A 16,559-nucleotide genomic window follows, 5' to 3' on the forward strand; every position below is an offset into this window, starting at 1 on the left:
TTTTTAAAGAAGGCTTTAGTGATTAAATAAAATTCCAAAGATGTGTAATAGTGTAAACAGACTGTCTCCCCCCCACTAAAGCTCATAGAACAAGAAATGTGCACTGGAGGGGGGTGTTGCGTTCTTTTTAAATTACAACATCTTAGTAAACAGCATAATAATTTTAAAATGTGAGAGTTAATAGGACAGGATAATTTCACTTTATATAATGAAACTATACAGTGTATCTTTAATACATTTCTTTCTCTAAATAGGTCTCTGAATACAGTTCTGAACAAAACCATACTTGCCCAAGTCTCCTGCCAGAGTCTATCAATCAGAGCTTTTGATGCCTTTGGAGGTGTCAAACAGAGCCTGGATGGAAAACTTTAGGAGAGTTAGACACAAAACACTCTTATAAAAGATGCACCCAAGACTAATTCTAAGACTACATGATAAAGGATTATCCTGATTTGAAGTATCGGCTTCCATTCAATTAACTATATATAATAGAATAGATATCCGTTTATTTGAAAACTTACAGACTGTTGTCTAGACTTCAGACTAGCACTGTATAGACTTTGCTAATCAAAACGTTTTTACATTAGAAAGCTCACAAAGGCTACAACATTATTCCTTGTGAACGACTGCTCCCCAGTCAGTGCCTGGGCTCTGCAGCCCTCAGACTGCCCAGTAGCATGCCTCTGTGCTCTTAAGTAATGTCAGTGCTCCAGATGAGCAATCAGCCATAGCCATGCTCTATAATTCACACACTGTAATTCACACCATCCACTCAAACTCAGCAGCTAACAATAAATTAGTTTCTACAAAGGAAGTAGTAAGTGTACTTGCTAAACAGCCAAGTCCTTAAGGTTAGATATAAAGCAATGAAAATGATACTATTTGGTCATCATTGGCAACAGCTTCCCTTCAACATAAGCCCTAGGACAAGCAATTCAGGAAATGGTTTTGCTTCCTTAGAAAGAGATGCCTTGATTTTACTCCTCAGTAACTGCAGGCTTAAGACACCTTAAGGTTAACTTAAAGATTTTTGCACCATTCTTTTCTATTGGTCATTTCTGCTGGGACTTTCACCCCCTCACTATTACCAAGCACACACACACACACACACGTGGAACAGTGGCCGTACAAAAAGGTCTATCTAACCCCATTGTCTGAGGTGTGTATTGGCCAACACAGAGGAAGAATGGAAAGAACAGAGCAAACATACTGCAATATTTCTCTAAAGATTTCTCCCACCCTCAAACAGTTTGTAGCTGTAGAATTCTTGAGCCAGAAGAAATGATGGTTTTAGAAGTAGGAATCAGGTATTATCTGGCTTCTGGATAAAAAGAAAAGCAGGGGAAAGATTAAACATAGTGATCTAGCACACCTTGTATTTCAGAGATCAAAGTGTTTTGTAGCTGTCAAACACAATGATTTTTTTTGTTGTTTGCTTCTACTAATAAGGGCTAAATAAAAGCAAATTAGCATTGTAAGGACTAAACAAAAGAAAACCGGTATTGTTTCTGCTGTGCCAAAAGTTCAAGTGAAGTGAAGCACAGAACATGCTAAAGAATCAGAAAAAAAAGCCAGTTCTTGGAACAGGAAGGTACTTGCAGCTTTGCTTAGTTTAACAAGACTAAAATGACTTTTGCTTACTCCACCAACCTCTGACAAAAAGCTGAAATCACTGCTTGGTTACAGATTCTTCAAACATGTGGCAGAAGGAGCTCTGAAGAAAGCACAAAGACTGGTGTTTTGCTCAAGGTCAAGTCACAGATTTTTTTTTTCAGCAATGGCTTGTGATGAGATTATATAAAGCAATTGATTCCCCAGCACAGCTAAATATAGCAAGTGTGCTGTGCAGCAAAGCAGAAGTAAGAGTGCTTTTGTATCTTGATGTATGACTACTGTTCTATTAAGGCAACAGAATTTTAAAAAGTTTTAAGAAAGTATTTGGCTTTACTGGATAGGTAAAGATGACCTATCTATAAGGGCAGCAGAAGCAAGGTATTTTAACAGTTTGATCAAATCATCTCCCAATTTAGCATTACTTTGCTGCTTATTTGTTCGCTTTTCCTTTTCACAAGTGCACGTCCAATGCTCCAAGTGCAGATATCAGCAAGCTTTTCCCATGCTAATTGTTTAATTTTAAAATGTTAATCCTAACAATGAAACTAGTGACATGATTGGGAAAGCCCCCTTGAGCTCCTTCCAAATCCTTGTCTGATGTGCACAAAAAGATGCAACACAGAATTTTGTAGCTAGAAACACATCAGCCTGAAGATTACACCCTCCAACTGGCCCAAAGTAGTAAGTGTTGCACAACAAGTAAAATAAAGATGGGACATATTTTTAAACACATTCTGCAGAAGTCATTAAACTTTATTTAACACTGTAGAGAATATCACGCTGTTGCATACAACATTTTCTGAAGAATGGAGGAAGGCAATTGGGTTGTGTGGATAACAACCTGTGTTTGGTTGCTCTGGATTTTATGGCTGTAGAGTATTGTTGCATTTTCTTCATTTTCACACCCTTGGGCAGCAGATCAGAGTATCAAAGTAGCTCCTGGTACAAGGAAGACAGCTTTATAATCAGTCAGAGAATCTGTCATGATAGATTGGGGTGGGGGAAGGTTGGAGATTGTTAAAGACTTGCATCACATCTTTTGACAAGTTTCTTTAGCTCATTTCCTTTCTTCTTCTAACTAGGATACTTTACAACACTACTATTGCAACGTATGTGGCAGACACCTCCAAAGGAGTGCCAGAAAGTAAGCATTTATTGAAGAAGAAATTGCTATTTTGGTCAAAGAACTCAGGAAACAGGCCTGGCGCTTGCATATTTGGCAGAGCAAAATGAACACAGAATGGTCTATACAGAAGGATTTGGATCAGACTTTTACACAGTAGATTAATTCATTGCAGCATCTCACCAGTAGATGCCCCACTTACCTTAGGCTTCTGTTCACAAGCCTTCTCGTGCATGGAGTTGATTTCTCAGCATCTGTTATGGAATTACTCAGTATAATTTAAATCAGATTATTTCCCTCTGATTAACGATGTATGAGCTGGGGAAATATTTCAAAGGAGTTGCTGGCAAACCTGACTTTACTTAGCCTGAACTAAGTGACAGCATCTTTGCCACACAATGTTTAGATTAATTTCTGAGGTAAACTAACAAGAAAAAAAAAAAAATACAGCCATCCCCATTCTGCATCAAAATAAGCTGATCAAAATGTCTCCTAAGGAGCTTATGCAAACCAGATGATCTACTGTTGCTTTGAAAAGTGTTGGTTAAGATAAAATAAGAATCTCCTTAATCCTTGCCAATTTTTTAAGCTGAAACTATACAGGAAAAAAGGAATTTCCCTATACAATCACTCAAGTTTGAATGTAATTGCCTCTGCCTACCGTCTAGCCTGAATACAAGCATTTGCACTGTGTGTGAATCTGGTGCTGGCAAAACTTCAGGAAAGCAGCCTTCCTCACCCAAGTAGTACTCCATGGCAGCATGATACAGCCCATTGGTTTCTTTTTACTCCTTTCCAGTTTAGCACTGTTCTGGGGTTGCTCCGTATTTTGGAAATCCAAGGATCATCATGCAATTCTAAAAAATCCCAGACCAAGATAAACCATAATGGTTCACTCATACTGCCTGTCAAAGTACACAGTGTTTTAGAAGTGTGTATCCCTTATTACACTATAAACATCAGTACATCTAGTCACTCCAACTGTATCCTGAGTTAAACACATTCTCAGGCTGACAGTTGATGTGCTTATTAAACTCAGGACAGAGGAAATATACAAGCTCATATTGTAGGAATTACTGCAATATTGAAACATGACTGGGTTATAAACGATAAGCTCTGTATGAATGAGATACTGCTTTAGATCCAGGGCTAGCATCACATCTTGTTGATGCTGCTTATGACCATCCTGGTCCTGTTAACCCTCTTGCACCATAAGTCCCTTTATCCTCCAGGAGATTATCCTCTGCTGACTCCTCACTGGAAGCAAAGTCACCACAAGAGAAGGGAAGCTTCTTTAGAAGAGAAAAACTCCCAAATGGCCCTTCCCACTACACACACAACTGATGTCCAAACAGGGGCTCCCTACCCATTTCCCATCAAAGGAGAGAGGCTCAAGGTGATTTTAAAAAACAAAAACAAACACACACACACACACCCCCCAAACAACAACAACAACAACAACAACACCAACAAAACTCCTTTGGGGATCAGGAGTGCTTTTACAAAACTGTAGAAGGGAAAGAGAGATCCACACATCTAGCTGTTCTTTCCAGACTCAAATACTAAAACCCTTCCACCTCTAGAAAAGCGTGTCATTTTGCAACACGAAGCCTGGTTAAGTGCATATCTAGTTTTGCCTTGCTAACTGTGGGGTTTGCTTTCAAAGAAATGACCCTGAGCCTTAGAAAATTTAGTAATACTTCCAGTATACTTCAGGGTCCTTGATGAAAAGGTTTGTAGTCCACATTATAGTTGTTAGTATTTCTGCCTACCTTGTGATATTTTGAAAGCCACTCCAACTCAAAACAACCAGCTAGGTTGAAAGTGATGAACACCTAGATTAACACAGGTCGTGTACCTCGTGGGTCTCAATCCAAGCACAGCATTGGGTTCCCTTATCTACTTCTACCTATTTAAGACTTTGTTGTGGTTTAATCCCAGCCAGCAACTAAGCACCACACAGCCACTCACTCACTCCTCCCCACTCCCAGTGGGATGGGGAGGAGAACTGGGAAAAAGAGTAAAACTCATGGCTTGAGATAAGAACAGTTTAATAACTAAAATAAAATATAATAATAATAATAAAATATAATAATAATAGTAATGAAAAGGAATATAACAAAAAGAGAGAGAGGTAAAACCCAAGAAAAGACAAGTGATGCACAATGCAATTGCTCACCACCTGCCGAATGGTGCTCCAGCAGTGATCGGCCCCTCCTAGCCAACTCCCCCCAGTTTATATACTGAGCATGACATTCTATGGTATGGAATATCCCTTTGGCTAGTTCAGATCAGCTATCCTGGCCATGCTCCCTCCCAGCTTCTTGTACACCTGCTTGCTGGCAGAACATGGGAAACTGAAAAATCTTTAACTTATCCTAAGTGCTACTCAGCAACAACTTAAACGTCAGTGTGTTACCAACATTACTCTCACACTAAACACAAAACACAGCACAGTACCAGGTACTAAGAAGAAAATTAACTCTACTCCAACCAAAACCAGGACAGAGTTGGTAAACAGACATTCAAGGCAGTATTGATTATTATATATTTGACAATTGTTGATGTATCTGTCACATACTTAAAGGCTTCATTTTAAAGTGCGGATCAGCCAAAGATAAGAAGTGGGAACAGTTACAGGAAGGCTTTCATACACAAGCTGTGAAAAACGTGGGCTTCTCAGGGCTGCACACGTGCCATAGAACATGCAAAAACTGTTCATTAAAAAACAAAATTTGCTTCTGGTGTTGTTCGACTCAACCCATATGCCTCCCAAAACAATTCTTAGTGCAGTTTCCATAACTGATACTCTCAATAACTTTAGGTAAGAATTTTAATATAACCTCTTTTCCTGGGGTAACCCACAGGTCTTTGTGTGGAGTGGCTGCCGGAGAAAACATTTAGAAAGCCTGCTATGAATCTTGGCTAATAGGACTACCCCTGGTGCCCTGGAATATTTTCCTGTTGGTCACCTGGCCTGCTACACTTGAAACCCTGAATGATTCCCTAACATTTCTAGCCACTGTCTATAGGACTAATATTTGTTACAGACTTGATCCAGAGTTCAGTGGAAATTTTCTATCCTAGAGATGCCAAACAACTTCAGACCATGCCCATGTAAACTTACAGCTCACTTATAGATTGTGTTTGCTCTAGATTCTGCATGCTTTAGTCTGGAATTGTTACATCCCATCTTGATCTTTTCCTGCAGTCTGAATAAATGGACATTTTGGGGGTTGTGTATAGTTCAGACTTCTGAGCAATGTATGAATAAAAATGGTGAACAACGCTCCACACAAAACAAACCAGATATGAGAAAAACACAACTATTTAACTGGAGAAACATCACAGAATGTCTGTTTTAAGACTAATGGTAAGAAGCTGTTCACTGTTGAAACATGGAAATCTAGCAAACAGTAACAAGCAGAAAAAAAAATAAAAGAGGCAAAACTGTTACTAAGAGATCTACATAATTCTAAAAAAACCCTGAGGGAAACAAAGTCACATGGTGCAGTACAACACGTTTTAGAGACTTCATTTTTCCTGATGAGTAAGTTGCTAGTTGCTCTTTATTTTCCAGTATCACAGTTGAGATGAGGACCCCACTGTGTGGAGTACTTTACAAAACACAGACCCTGTTCCAAAGGTCTTTCAGCCTTAGAAAACTGTAAGGCATCTGTCTCACCCCTCAATTCAAAGCACTGAACTCAAAGTGCCAAAGTGTTTTGGGATGCAGCTTTAAATGGTCAGATAGGAAAGTGGGGTAGGTAGGCAATGGCTATTACCTGTTCCCTCATTCCTACCACTTGCAAAGAAAGCTTGGATGTCTTGGCATAAAACAGATGGCCTAAATAGTGAGAAGACAACAGCAACAGCACTGCCACAGTGATGGGCATGCCTCTCTCCGAGCCTCCCTTGCAAAGGGAGACATGTTACGCACCTGGTGTGTGAAGGGCAGAGGGAGGGGAAGCAATGGTTTTGAACCATGTCGAAAAGCCCAGCTTCCTGCCACCCAGGCATTTTGATGACATCTTTGAGTTTGCTCCAGCAAATATACATCCACATAAGCCCTGCTGGGAACCGTAGCAAATACTGGATTATGAGGTTTATATCTAAATTTGGAGACAATCTATTCATTCTTCATTGCTGTTACATGACTGAATTCTCTCTAGCTGGCATTACCAGTTTCTGCATATCCCATGAGAAGTTTTCAGTACAGTAAGCCAATAAGAAACCTCTGGCAGAAAATTCTGTCTGGAAATCAAGAATACTATAAGCAAATTTATAACTGTATTCAATCCCAAAGATACATCCAATAGGGCAAAATCTCTATGGGGAAGAGAAAGGGCTAGTTTCCAACAGAAGAACACAGCATTTCTTGTGACACTTCCAATGAGACTAATGGTTCGTCTGTTTGATGTAGATTGGAAGGACTGAGGATCCAAACAATTCCTGTGCTAAGGAAAACCCTAGACATTTGCCTTCTTCCTTAACCTGTGTCTTTCATAACACCAAATAGGATATACACCTTCTAAATGCAGAACCCGCTACTGAGCTTGCACAGTTTAAGTCAACAAATATATTTCAGAATTCAACTGCGTAATTCTGACGTTGTTCCCTTGTGTAGTGGGTTGGCCCTGGCTGGACGCCAGGTGCCCACCAAAGCCGCTCTATCACTCCTCAACTGGACAGGGGAAAGAAAACATAACAAAAGGCTCATGGGTTGAGATAAGGACAGTTTAATAAAGTGACAGCAAAGGAAAACAAATGATGTTATTCTCTACTTCCCATCAGCAGGTGATGTCTGGCCACTTCGTGGGAAGCAGGGCTTCAGTACTCATAGCGGTTGCCCCAGAAGACAAACGTAAATAACAAATACCCCCACTTCCTCCTACCTTCACTTGGCTTTTATTGCTGAGCTGATGTCTTATGGTATGGTATATCCCTTTGGTCAGTTTGGGTCAACTGTCCTGGTTGTTTCCCCTCCCAAGATCTTGCTGACCCCCAGCCTGCCAGTGGAGGTGGGGGGGGGGGAAAGTTGGAGAGATAGCCTTGATGCTGTGCCAGCACTGCTCAGCTGTAGCCGAAACACTGGTGTGCTATCAACACCTTTCTAGCTAACAATGGGGAGCACAGCACTACAAGGGCTGCTACGGGGAGAATTAACACCATCTCAGCCAGACCCAATACACCTTGACAGAGCAAAGAATATAAACACGTCCACAAACTGATCAGTCATTTACATGATTTCAAAACCAGCCCTAAGGTGCCCTGTAAGGAAAACATGCAACAGTCACTTATCAATGTGGATTTCATTAACAACAAAATCCTACACAAGAGTGGTGAAAGCTAGCCAAATTCTGGAGGGTTACATCAAGGATAAAATTTGACCACCTTTTTTTTTTCCAGTCTCACTGTTTGGATTTATAAATACTAGGTTACCCAAAGGCTCTCTATCTTCAAATAATGACCTGAAAGAAGTTGAGGGTTAGTTTTTGAGATTGTTCAGCAATCAGTCATCAGGACAGAATGGTTGTCCTGCTGAGAAAGCAACATGAGGAATGGATTTATATGATGCATTCTGACTGCATGCATTTGGCTTTGTATTACTAACAACAGATTAATGAAATAAAGTATATACAGGACTTGTTAATTAAAATTAATGTACAGTTCACATGCATCAACAGATGAATATTTGCCCTAAGGAGCATGAAGGACAGCAGAACAGACAACAGATGCCAGGCAGCTCTCAAACTCACAAAACAACAATTCCTTTGGCCATACTTACAGAATCAGCTAGCACTCAACTTCTGTCCCTCTTTTTCTTGTTAAAAGTTAAAAAGCAGCAGCATTACTTTGTATTGTTTCTTTGCATACTGATAGGAGAAAAGTCCTCAACAGGGACCAGCGCCTCCAGCACTGTGCCCAGGTCCCCTGCACCCAAAAAGCCACATGCCCTCTGATACAGGGCAAGGCAGGTGCAGCCCACGTGCTGCTGCTCATACAAGTGCCCAAACAATGAGAGGAGCCCAAATGAGGCCTAATACTCAGAAAGCATCAAGTCTCCTTTGTCCTGTAGCCTCCTGATTATCTGTTCCACCTGCCCCTGTAGGGTGGAAAGAGGCATCAATGAAAAAGCCACAACAGTGCTTAGTTATTCCCTGACTGAGCTGTGTGCTGGTGGGTGGGGGCTGTTCTTTCATCACCTGATATCCTGCTCAGGTCCCTACTCCCTGATTGCCAATAAATTTTTTTTCACCAAGCCACGCACTGATAGAAGTCACCTACTTGCATATCAGAAAGCTGCTTTTTGTTTTTCCACAGGCAGGGATGTGTTTGTTGTTTAGGAGCAGGAGATGTTCCAACCTGACCCAGCTACTGTGGTTAGTAACACTAATGACTTATGGATGTTTTCAAGTACAGTGAAAAGTAAAACAATTCTGATAAATGCAACCCAAAGTTCATATCTGCATTATTGAGATGCATAGAAGGGAAAGGGAATGGTTACAGAAACAGATGAGGGAAAGAAGCAAAGACTCTTAACATCAGTCCATCCAGTTTATCCACATCTTCATAATTAAAGGTTGTGCAGTAGTTTGAAGATGGTAAGCTGTAGAACAGAACAGAAGCATCAGACTTAGGGGCTTTTGGCATACTCCAGGTATGAGCAACAGTCTGGAAATAATATGATATTGATTTTTCTTTTTTTGCAGGTATTTTCAATCCTGTCTCCAATTCAGAGACACCTTCAGTAACACTTGTTTTAATAGAACTTTTTCTGTATATTCACCAGAGGGCTGTGGAAAAAATGAACATAAGGCACAGAAATAGATGTGTAAAATGGACTACCCTGCATTGGGAGTGATACTGTTGGTCAGTAGGAACTGGAAACTCCTAGCAGAGTAGTGAGCACTCCACAATAAAAGTCACTCCTGAAGTGCTGACAAGCTCTTTCAAGCAACTAATTCCATTGACAGACCAGATAAATGCATCATGGTACTGCCCTAATTGTCTTGCAGCAATGTTGCCGTTGCCACAAGTCTCCAGGTTCATTGGGGCAATAAAATCAGCTGCTATGGAAGTGGAAATGACATAAAAATTCTTCTGTGAGAAACTATCCATGAAAGATGAACTGAAATGTATAGAAAGATGTGGTAGTATAGTATCTTTGGCTTGTAAGTCTTCAACAATTAAAACAAACAATTATCTCTTAAAATAGGATCTGCTTTGTAACAAGTTTTGGTTGTTTCTAGAACTTTTCTTCTAAGAAGTTCCTGTAAAGGTAGTTATGGGAATACTGTGTGCTGCTTGGGAAAAGTTTAACTCATTTATCTTGAATTGGGGTTGTTACATAACACCGTTGCTACGTAATCCTTACCAAAAAAGTTACCATGGATCAATGGCATTTTAATTATTTTTTATGTAGATACTGGAATATTTTATCTTCATTTAAAACAGTAGGTTATGTTACATCTTTTTATGCATGACAGCTGTTACAATGCAAAGTATCAACACATCCCTCAGAGGCAAAACATCTGTTTGTGTATTCCTGAAGTAACATTTTACATTTCATTACATTTATGAACCACATGATATGTTTTTAAAGTAACATTAATACCACCAGTATTAGATGAACCAACCACAAACATTAAACTGACATCTGAAGTCCAAAGCAGAGTTAAAAGAAGTCAAGAAGGGAAAGGCTTGTGATTTTCTTGGGGGTGGTAGGGGCAGGCAGGGGTAAGATGAGAATTCAGCACTTAGTAAAAACAAAGCCAATAAATCAAAAGGATGGACAGTGTCCCTCAACAGGTATGCAGCATGGTTTGGGGACCACTCCCCCAGGAAATAAGGCTCAAGTGAAAACTGAGGTTGAGCCTTTCACAGAGGTAGGAATCTAATTGTTAAACCTGCACTTTTGTCCAAATAGGCTCTCTTTTCAGCCTTATAAAATGAGTAATGGAAACTAATATATTTAATTCTGTACTTTGACAAATTATTATATGTTGAAGGAAGCAATTGCTTTCAAAAATAAATATTTTCTGGTATAAGAAAATTGACCTTTCTTTTGTTCCAATGACCAAAGCAAAGCAGCAGTTATTTCCATGGTCTTCCTTAGGAGGAGAATTGAGTACCTCAGGAAAGCAAGTTCTTCCAACAGCTGCTGACTAGATTTTGTAGTCTGTATGCCACTCTTGCTACTCTATGCAAGATGTACAGTGCACAAATGAGTGCAGAGCCAAAGGTGCCTGTTTGGTCAGTGATAAATTCCTCATCTTTTAAACAGGAGTACTGAAAGCACAGCAGAAAGCTAACTGCCTGCTAGTCAGGAGAAAGCCAACAACAGCTAACAAGGTGACTGTGCTTCTTCCCGAATAGCTGCAAGATCCTGCTACCTCCAACCACAAGCAAGCCTCCAGCACCCATTGTGAGCCCCTTGCCTCCAGGCTGATGGCCAGCTGCTCCTCTGTGCCCTTTTGCCAGGATGGCGACAGTAGGGGAGGTTGACAAGACCCTGGAGGTGCACAGTCCTGCAGCCACGCGAGCTCTTTGTCCCTTCCTTGTTTGGCAGCAGGCTCTCTGCCCCGTGACTGCAGATCAGACTTCTGGGTGTCTACACAGTGCTGGGACAGAAACACTCACCAGCATCAGCTCACCTCCCAAGGGCCTCACCACCCGCTCACAGATCCTCACCTCCAGAGGTGCTGTCCTTGTTCAAAAAGGGAAGAAACATAGTGTGCTATCTGTGCATGGCACTGACCCCATGGCGGTCAACATATTGAAGTTGCACACTCGGTAGGTAGGTACAATCTCCTGCACCTCCTTTCTCCTTTTCCAAGTGATGGTTTATCAAGGTTAGGTCATCTGGAGAGTGGGGAAGGAAGGGTAATTGAGCATTCGCAGCCAGAGCTACACCGTGTGCAGCTTCTATTAATTTTGCCTTTTCTTCCTCCTCATCCCTGCAAAACATCTGCAGTCTTACAAATTATCTCCAGTCATGATCTATGTGTGGAAGTGAATTATCCCTACAGGCTGTGTGTTTGTTTAATCCAGAATTTACTGGCTGCCTTCAATGAGAGTTTTGCCGGGGTATTAGTTGAAAACTCTTACATCGTGTAACACGGCTAATGGGACTGCAGTCCCCGCTCTTGGTTGAGGTGATGGCCCAAGACAATGGCAGTCAGCCAGGAGGATGCAGAAAAACAACCTCCACCCGACAGGAACTCTGTGCAATGTGTTTGTGTTCATGTCTAGGCCTAACAAACATAAAGTAACTCAGCACCAAACACACAGCCCGTCAATTAGCGCCTCTTTTCCAGGGAAAGCTTTACCTTCTAATCGTGTTTAAACAGATAATAAACATTAAAACACAACAGGGTAAAACTATCCAGTCCGCAGTAGCTTCTTCTAAAGACTTCAATTTAAAAAAACCCAAACAAACCAGCCACATTTCTTCTTTGGGCAGCTCCTGTTCCACCCTTGGATAACCTGTTTGAGACCACTGATGTCTTTTTTTGCTAGGGTCAGGGCAAAGCAAGGCCCTACTGTTACTTTTCCCCAATGTTTTGTAGCATGTGATACTTTCCCTTTAACCAGTTTTGAGTTGCTGCCCAAGAAAAATTACTCTTCCTGCTAAAAATTAATGAACAACAAAAGAGAAGCCCAGACTAGTTAAGCAAATGTCTTATCAAAATGTTTCTGACAATGTTGTGGTGCTTCAGTAGATGGTGTCCACTGCCAGGCTGAGCGCAGGTCCAGCAGAGCCAGCACAGGTCCAGAGCTGCTGCAGGTCCTGGCTTTGGGAAGAAAAGCCTCATTACCTTTTGCAAGACTAACACAGGTTCAGCAACCCATCTCATTGCCTCCCTTTAAGTTTCAACTGAGAGAAGGCAGGATTTCCTTTTCTAAAGTGTGTTCCTCCATCCTGTTTTGTTATGATTTTACAAAGCAAACAAATTGTTTTTCGGATGGAGAGCATTTTACCCAGGCGGTATTACAGGGGGACATGCAGGTACCTCTCTTCTGTTTTTTTTTTTTCCAGAGCACTGTCTTGTTAAATATAGAAAAAGTATTCCTATTAATTATGGAAGGTGGACAAGTGTCCTGGTTTCAGCTGGGATAGAGTTAACTGTCTTCCTAGTAGCTGGTGCAGTGCGATGTTTTGAGTTCAGTATGTGAAGAATGTTGATAACACTGATGTTTTCAGTTGTTGCTCAGTAGTGTTTAGACTATAGTCAAGGATTTTTCAGCTTCTCATGCCCAGCCAGGGCACCTGACCCAAACTGGCCAACGGTGTATTCCATACCATGGGACGTCCCATCTAGTTTAGGAACTGGGAAGGGAGGGGCAGGGAATCGCCGCTCGGGGACTGGCTGGGTGTCGGTCGGCGGGTGGTGAGCAATTGCCCTGCGCATCATTTGTACATTTCAATCCTTTTATTACTACTGTTGTCATTTCATTAGTGTTATCATTATCATTATTAGTTTCTTCTTTTCTGTTCTATTAAACCGTTCTTATCTCAACCCATGGGTTTTACTTCTTTTTCCCAATTTTCTCCCCCATCCCACTGGATGGGGGGGAGTGAGTGAGCGGCTGCGTGGTGCTTAGTTGCTGGCTGGGGTTAAACCACGACAAGAAGGAAGCCTTTGCTCTCACGCTGGAAGACACAAACTCGAGGAGTCCGAACTCATGCTCTGCAATGCTCTAACAGAGCACCTCTGCCAACTTCACTGCCATCACCTCAGGATGGCACTCAAAGTCAGGTCTGAGTCTGAGAGCTATAGGCAGGTTCATAGGCAAAGAACTGCTATGGCTTTATCCTGTTAGCCTTGAAGAGCTTTCAAAACGTGACACAACAGTCTAATATGGTATCCTTTTTGTTTTCTGCAAGACATAGATTGCCTGGTATTATTGTAGCAACAGGGGGAGAAAATATTAGCACCCTGCAGCTTTTAATTATAAAACATGACATCATTTGACACAAAACAGGCTCTTCCATTAGACAAGAACAACACGAAAACTGGGGACTGGCAGCTGTGCTAGTGAAGAGCTACCCAGTCAGATTTATTGGTTGGCTACTATATGATCTCCCATGTTGCAGCAGCTCTTCATTTTGCAGGTTCTCTCTGAACAATTTACTGGAGAGTTTTTAGCCTGTTGAGGCCAGAAATTAAGAAAGTGTAATGAATCAGTGGCTTTTTCAAGTGTTGGGTTCACTCTGGCTCTTTTTTTTGATAGGCTATAGCACTCAGCCAGAGAGTAATGTTTCCTACTTGCTTCAGTGCCATGGTGCCAGGAAAAATGTGGTCCAGAGATAAGGAAGTATCATAGTTAAAATGTGACATACCTGGGAACGCAGGAGACAATGGAGATTGTCTCCAGCTGTAGTGCTGTGTTTTCCAACTGAAAATACAAGTCAACATTTACCTATAGATACTGCATCAGGAAAATGAATCATGCCCAATAATAAGCAAAAAACCTGTCCTAGGACAAGTATTTAATAAACAAATGTTGACTTTTTCTTGGCATGTCCATGATAAACAATTAATTATAGCTTAAGAAAATACTGACATCTCCAGTTTAACAACATATGTATGTACACCAAACCTTAAATTTACACAGTATGAGCCGCAGATGAGAAAAAAAAGTTTGTTTGCAATCTGAGACACTTTTTGATCATTCTTGTTGGAGCTCAGATGTTCCTTTCCTGTCCCTAGCTGTACCCCTCCCTGCCAGTAATTGTGCTCCTAAGATTGCTCATACTTGTTACATTAAACAGAAAAGAAGGACTGCAGGGACAGGGACTAGAAAGTAATAACTCAGACCCTGCACAGTGCCTTCATCAGGATTACTGCAGATTACTATACTTGTTGTATAGGCCTCATGAGTATCATCTTTTTCCCTGGACACAGGCCCAAGCAGCAAGGAAAGAAGAAAGGTGGCCTACACAGGAGAGAGAGAGAGAGAGAGAGAGAGATGCACTTATAAAACCTGAGGGGTAGGATGATGTGGGAAAGGAAGGCTTTGTGAAAAGGCATGTATCCTCACTTTGTAGGCAAGTTTCTTATCCTCTAGATAATTACATAATTGCTCACAAACACACCTATAATGTGACAGAAGGCAAGGTTTTGGTTTCCTGTACAGGCTGTTAAATCTCTGAGTGATTCACTATGCTCTTTGTGGAAAAAGGATACTTACTCTTTAACCTCCTAATAAGGTTTTTTGAAAATCAGATTGTTTCTGAACACTTTGCATATGAAAATTGCCATTTTTTTAAGTTGACTTGCACAAAATATCTGAAAATAACAGGGCATAACCTGCTTTCTTTTCTTCCCAGGAACCTTACACACAGTGATTAGGACTTGTGAGAAATAGATGTACATTTCTTCACACTTAGGACATTGCGTATTTCAGTGAGATTGATGAAGGTGGTTTGATTTTTCACACAATTCATTACAACACTGTGCTCATACTGATGTAGGGGCTGAAGCCAGCAATACTGAACCCAGACAGAGTTTTATTTCTCATCTGAAAACTATGGCTGTGTAGTTTTTGTGGGTTTTTTTGTTTGTTTGGTTTTTATTTTTAAACAATGGCTCAAGGACTATTGACTTAATTGGTCTCCAGTTCGGGATTATGATTAACACAAGCTAGGAACTATGAACACTTTCAGTCTTTTGTCTGCACTCAGTTAAGTTCTGCCATTTTAATCAGAAGTCAGATGTTTGAGCACTATACAGGATACCACACTTATCAAAGTGTAAAATCAATTTTGGAAGGCCAGCATGACCCTGAGAACCTGCAATATAAAAAACCACACAGGCTTCATGCCAGAGGTGTCCAGCATATGAACAGATAAAAACAAATGTGTGCTAGCATTGACTGATTGCTGCAACTTCATAGACCCTCATCACACAAAATTGCTTCCCTTGAAAGTACAATTGTACTGTAGCATAAAATTTGTACTAGGTGCTTTATATATATGAAATCTCCATAATCATCTCTGCAAAAAACCAATAACAAAGGCAATGTCAATCTGACTGCTGGATATGTGGAATAGTCTGAAACAAAACCTTTATAACGGAGAACACACATCTTCATCCCAGAATAATAATCACAAAATTGTTCTTACATTCCCTGGTCGTCGTTATCTCCAAAACAGCCACATTGGCAGAAAGACCCATTGACCATTATGATGAAAATGAACATTAACCTTTTCCTGCTAGTAACAAACAAAGAGTGAATTGGTGGATACAGCATGTATTGTTGCAGTTTTTCCACAACTGTCACCCAAAGCCAGCCAAAGGTCTGAAGAACAGTAGAGAAAAAAAATAGTGCCTTGTATGTGCAGCTATAGTTTGGGGAATGGAACCACTTTTTCTTTACAGTTAGACTAGCATGGCTCTGTTTACTGGCTTATTATTTGTTCCCCCCTCATTGCCAGGTAGGGGCATGCAATGACAACAGTTTCAGACTCTCCCCCAGGAAAGAAAGGATCCTGTTAATTGAAAAATAATAACATTGACCCTCTGTGTGTCCCTGGTACTCAAATAAAACAGGACTGTAAGTTCAATAACATCCCTTTACTTGGAGATGATAAGCCAACACAGTGACTGACAGAATTCATTTACAATAACCCATAAGCTTGCATTTGTACCACTACGCTGAATGCCTGATGACTGTCTGGAGAACATAAGTACCAAATTCTCCTCAATTTCTCACACTGCTACAATGTGATGACCCAACTTTTTTTTTTTTTTTTTTTTTTTTTTTTAAATATACGATGGCTCTGGAAATGCACTGAATAACCGTATTACAGTAT

General features: G+C 40.7%; 1 protein-coding gene across 2 annotated transcripts in view; it reads right to left on the reverse strand.

The window, feature by feature from the left end:
- Positions 1-2,354: 2,354 nt before the first annotated feature.
- Positions 2,355-16,559, reverse strand: part of GUCY1B1 (guanylate cyclase 1 soluble subunit beta 1) — a 60,289-nt gene continuing 46,084 nt past the window's right edge. The window contains exon 14 of one of the 2 annotated variants that reach the window (XM_075029400.1): positions 2,355-2,592. In XM_075029400.1, the coding sequence (XP_074885501.1) occupies positions 2,584-2,592 (9 nt within the window). In that variant the 3' untranslated portion in view covers positions 2,355-2,583. Of the gene's footprint in view, positions 2,593-9,737; positions 12,535-16,559 lie in introns of those variants that run through there. The other variant, XM_075029397.1, reaches the window with a different exon arrangement.

Source organism: Buteo buteo, chromosome 1 (assembly GCF_964188355.1).
Source record: "Buteo buteo chromosome 1, bButBut1.hap1.1, whole genome shotgun sequence".
Taxonomy (NCBI): Eukaryota; Metazoa; Chordata; class Aves; order Accipitriformes; family Accipitridae; genus Buteo; species Buteo buteo.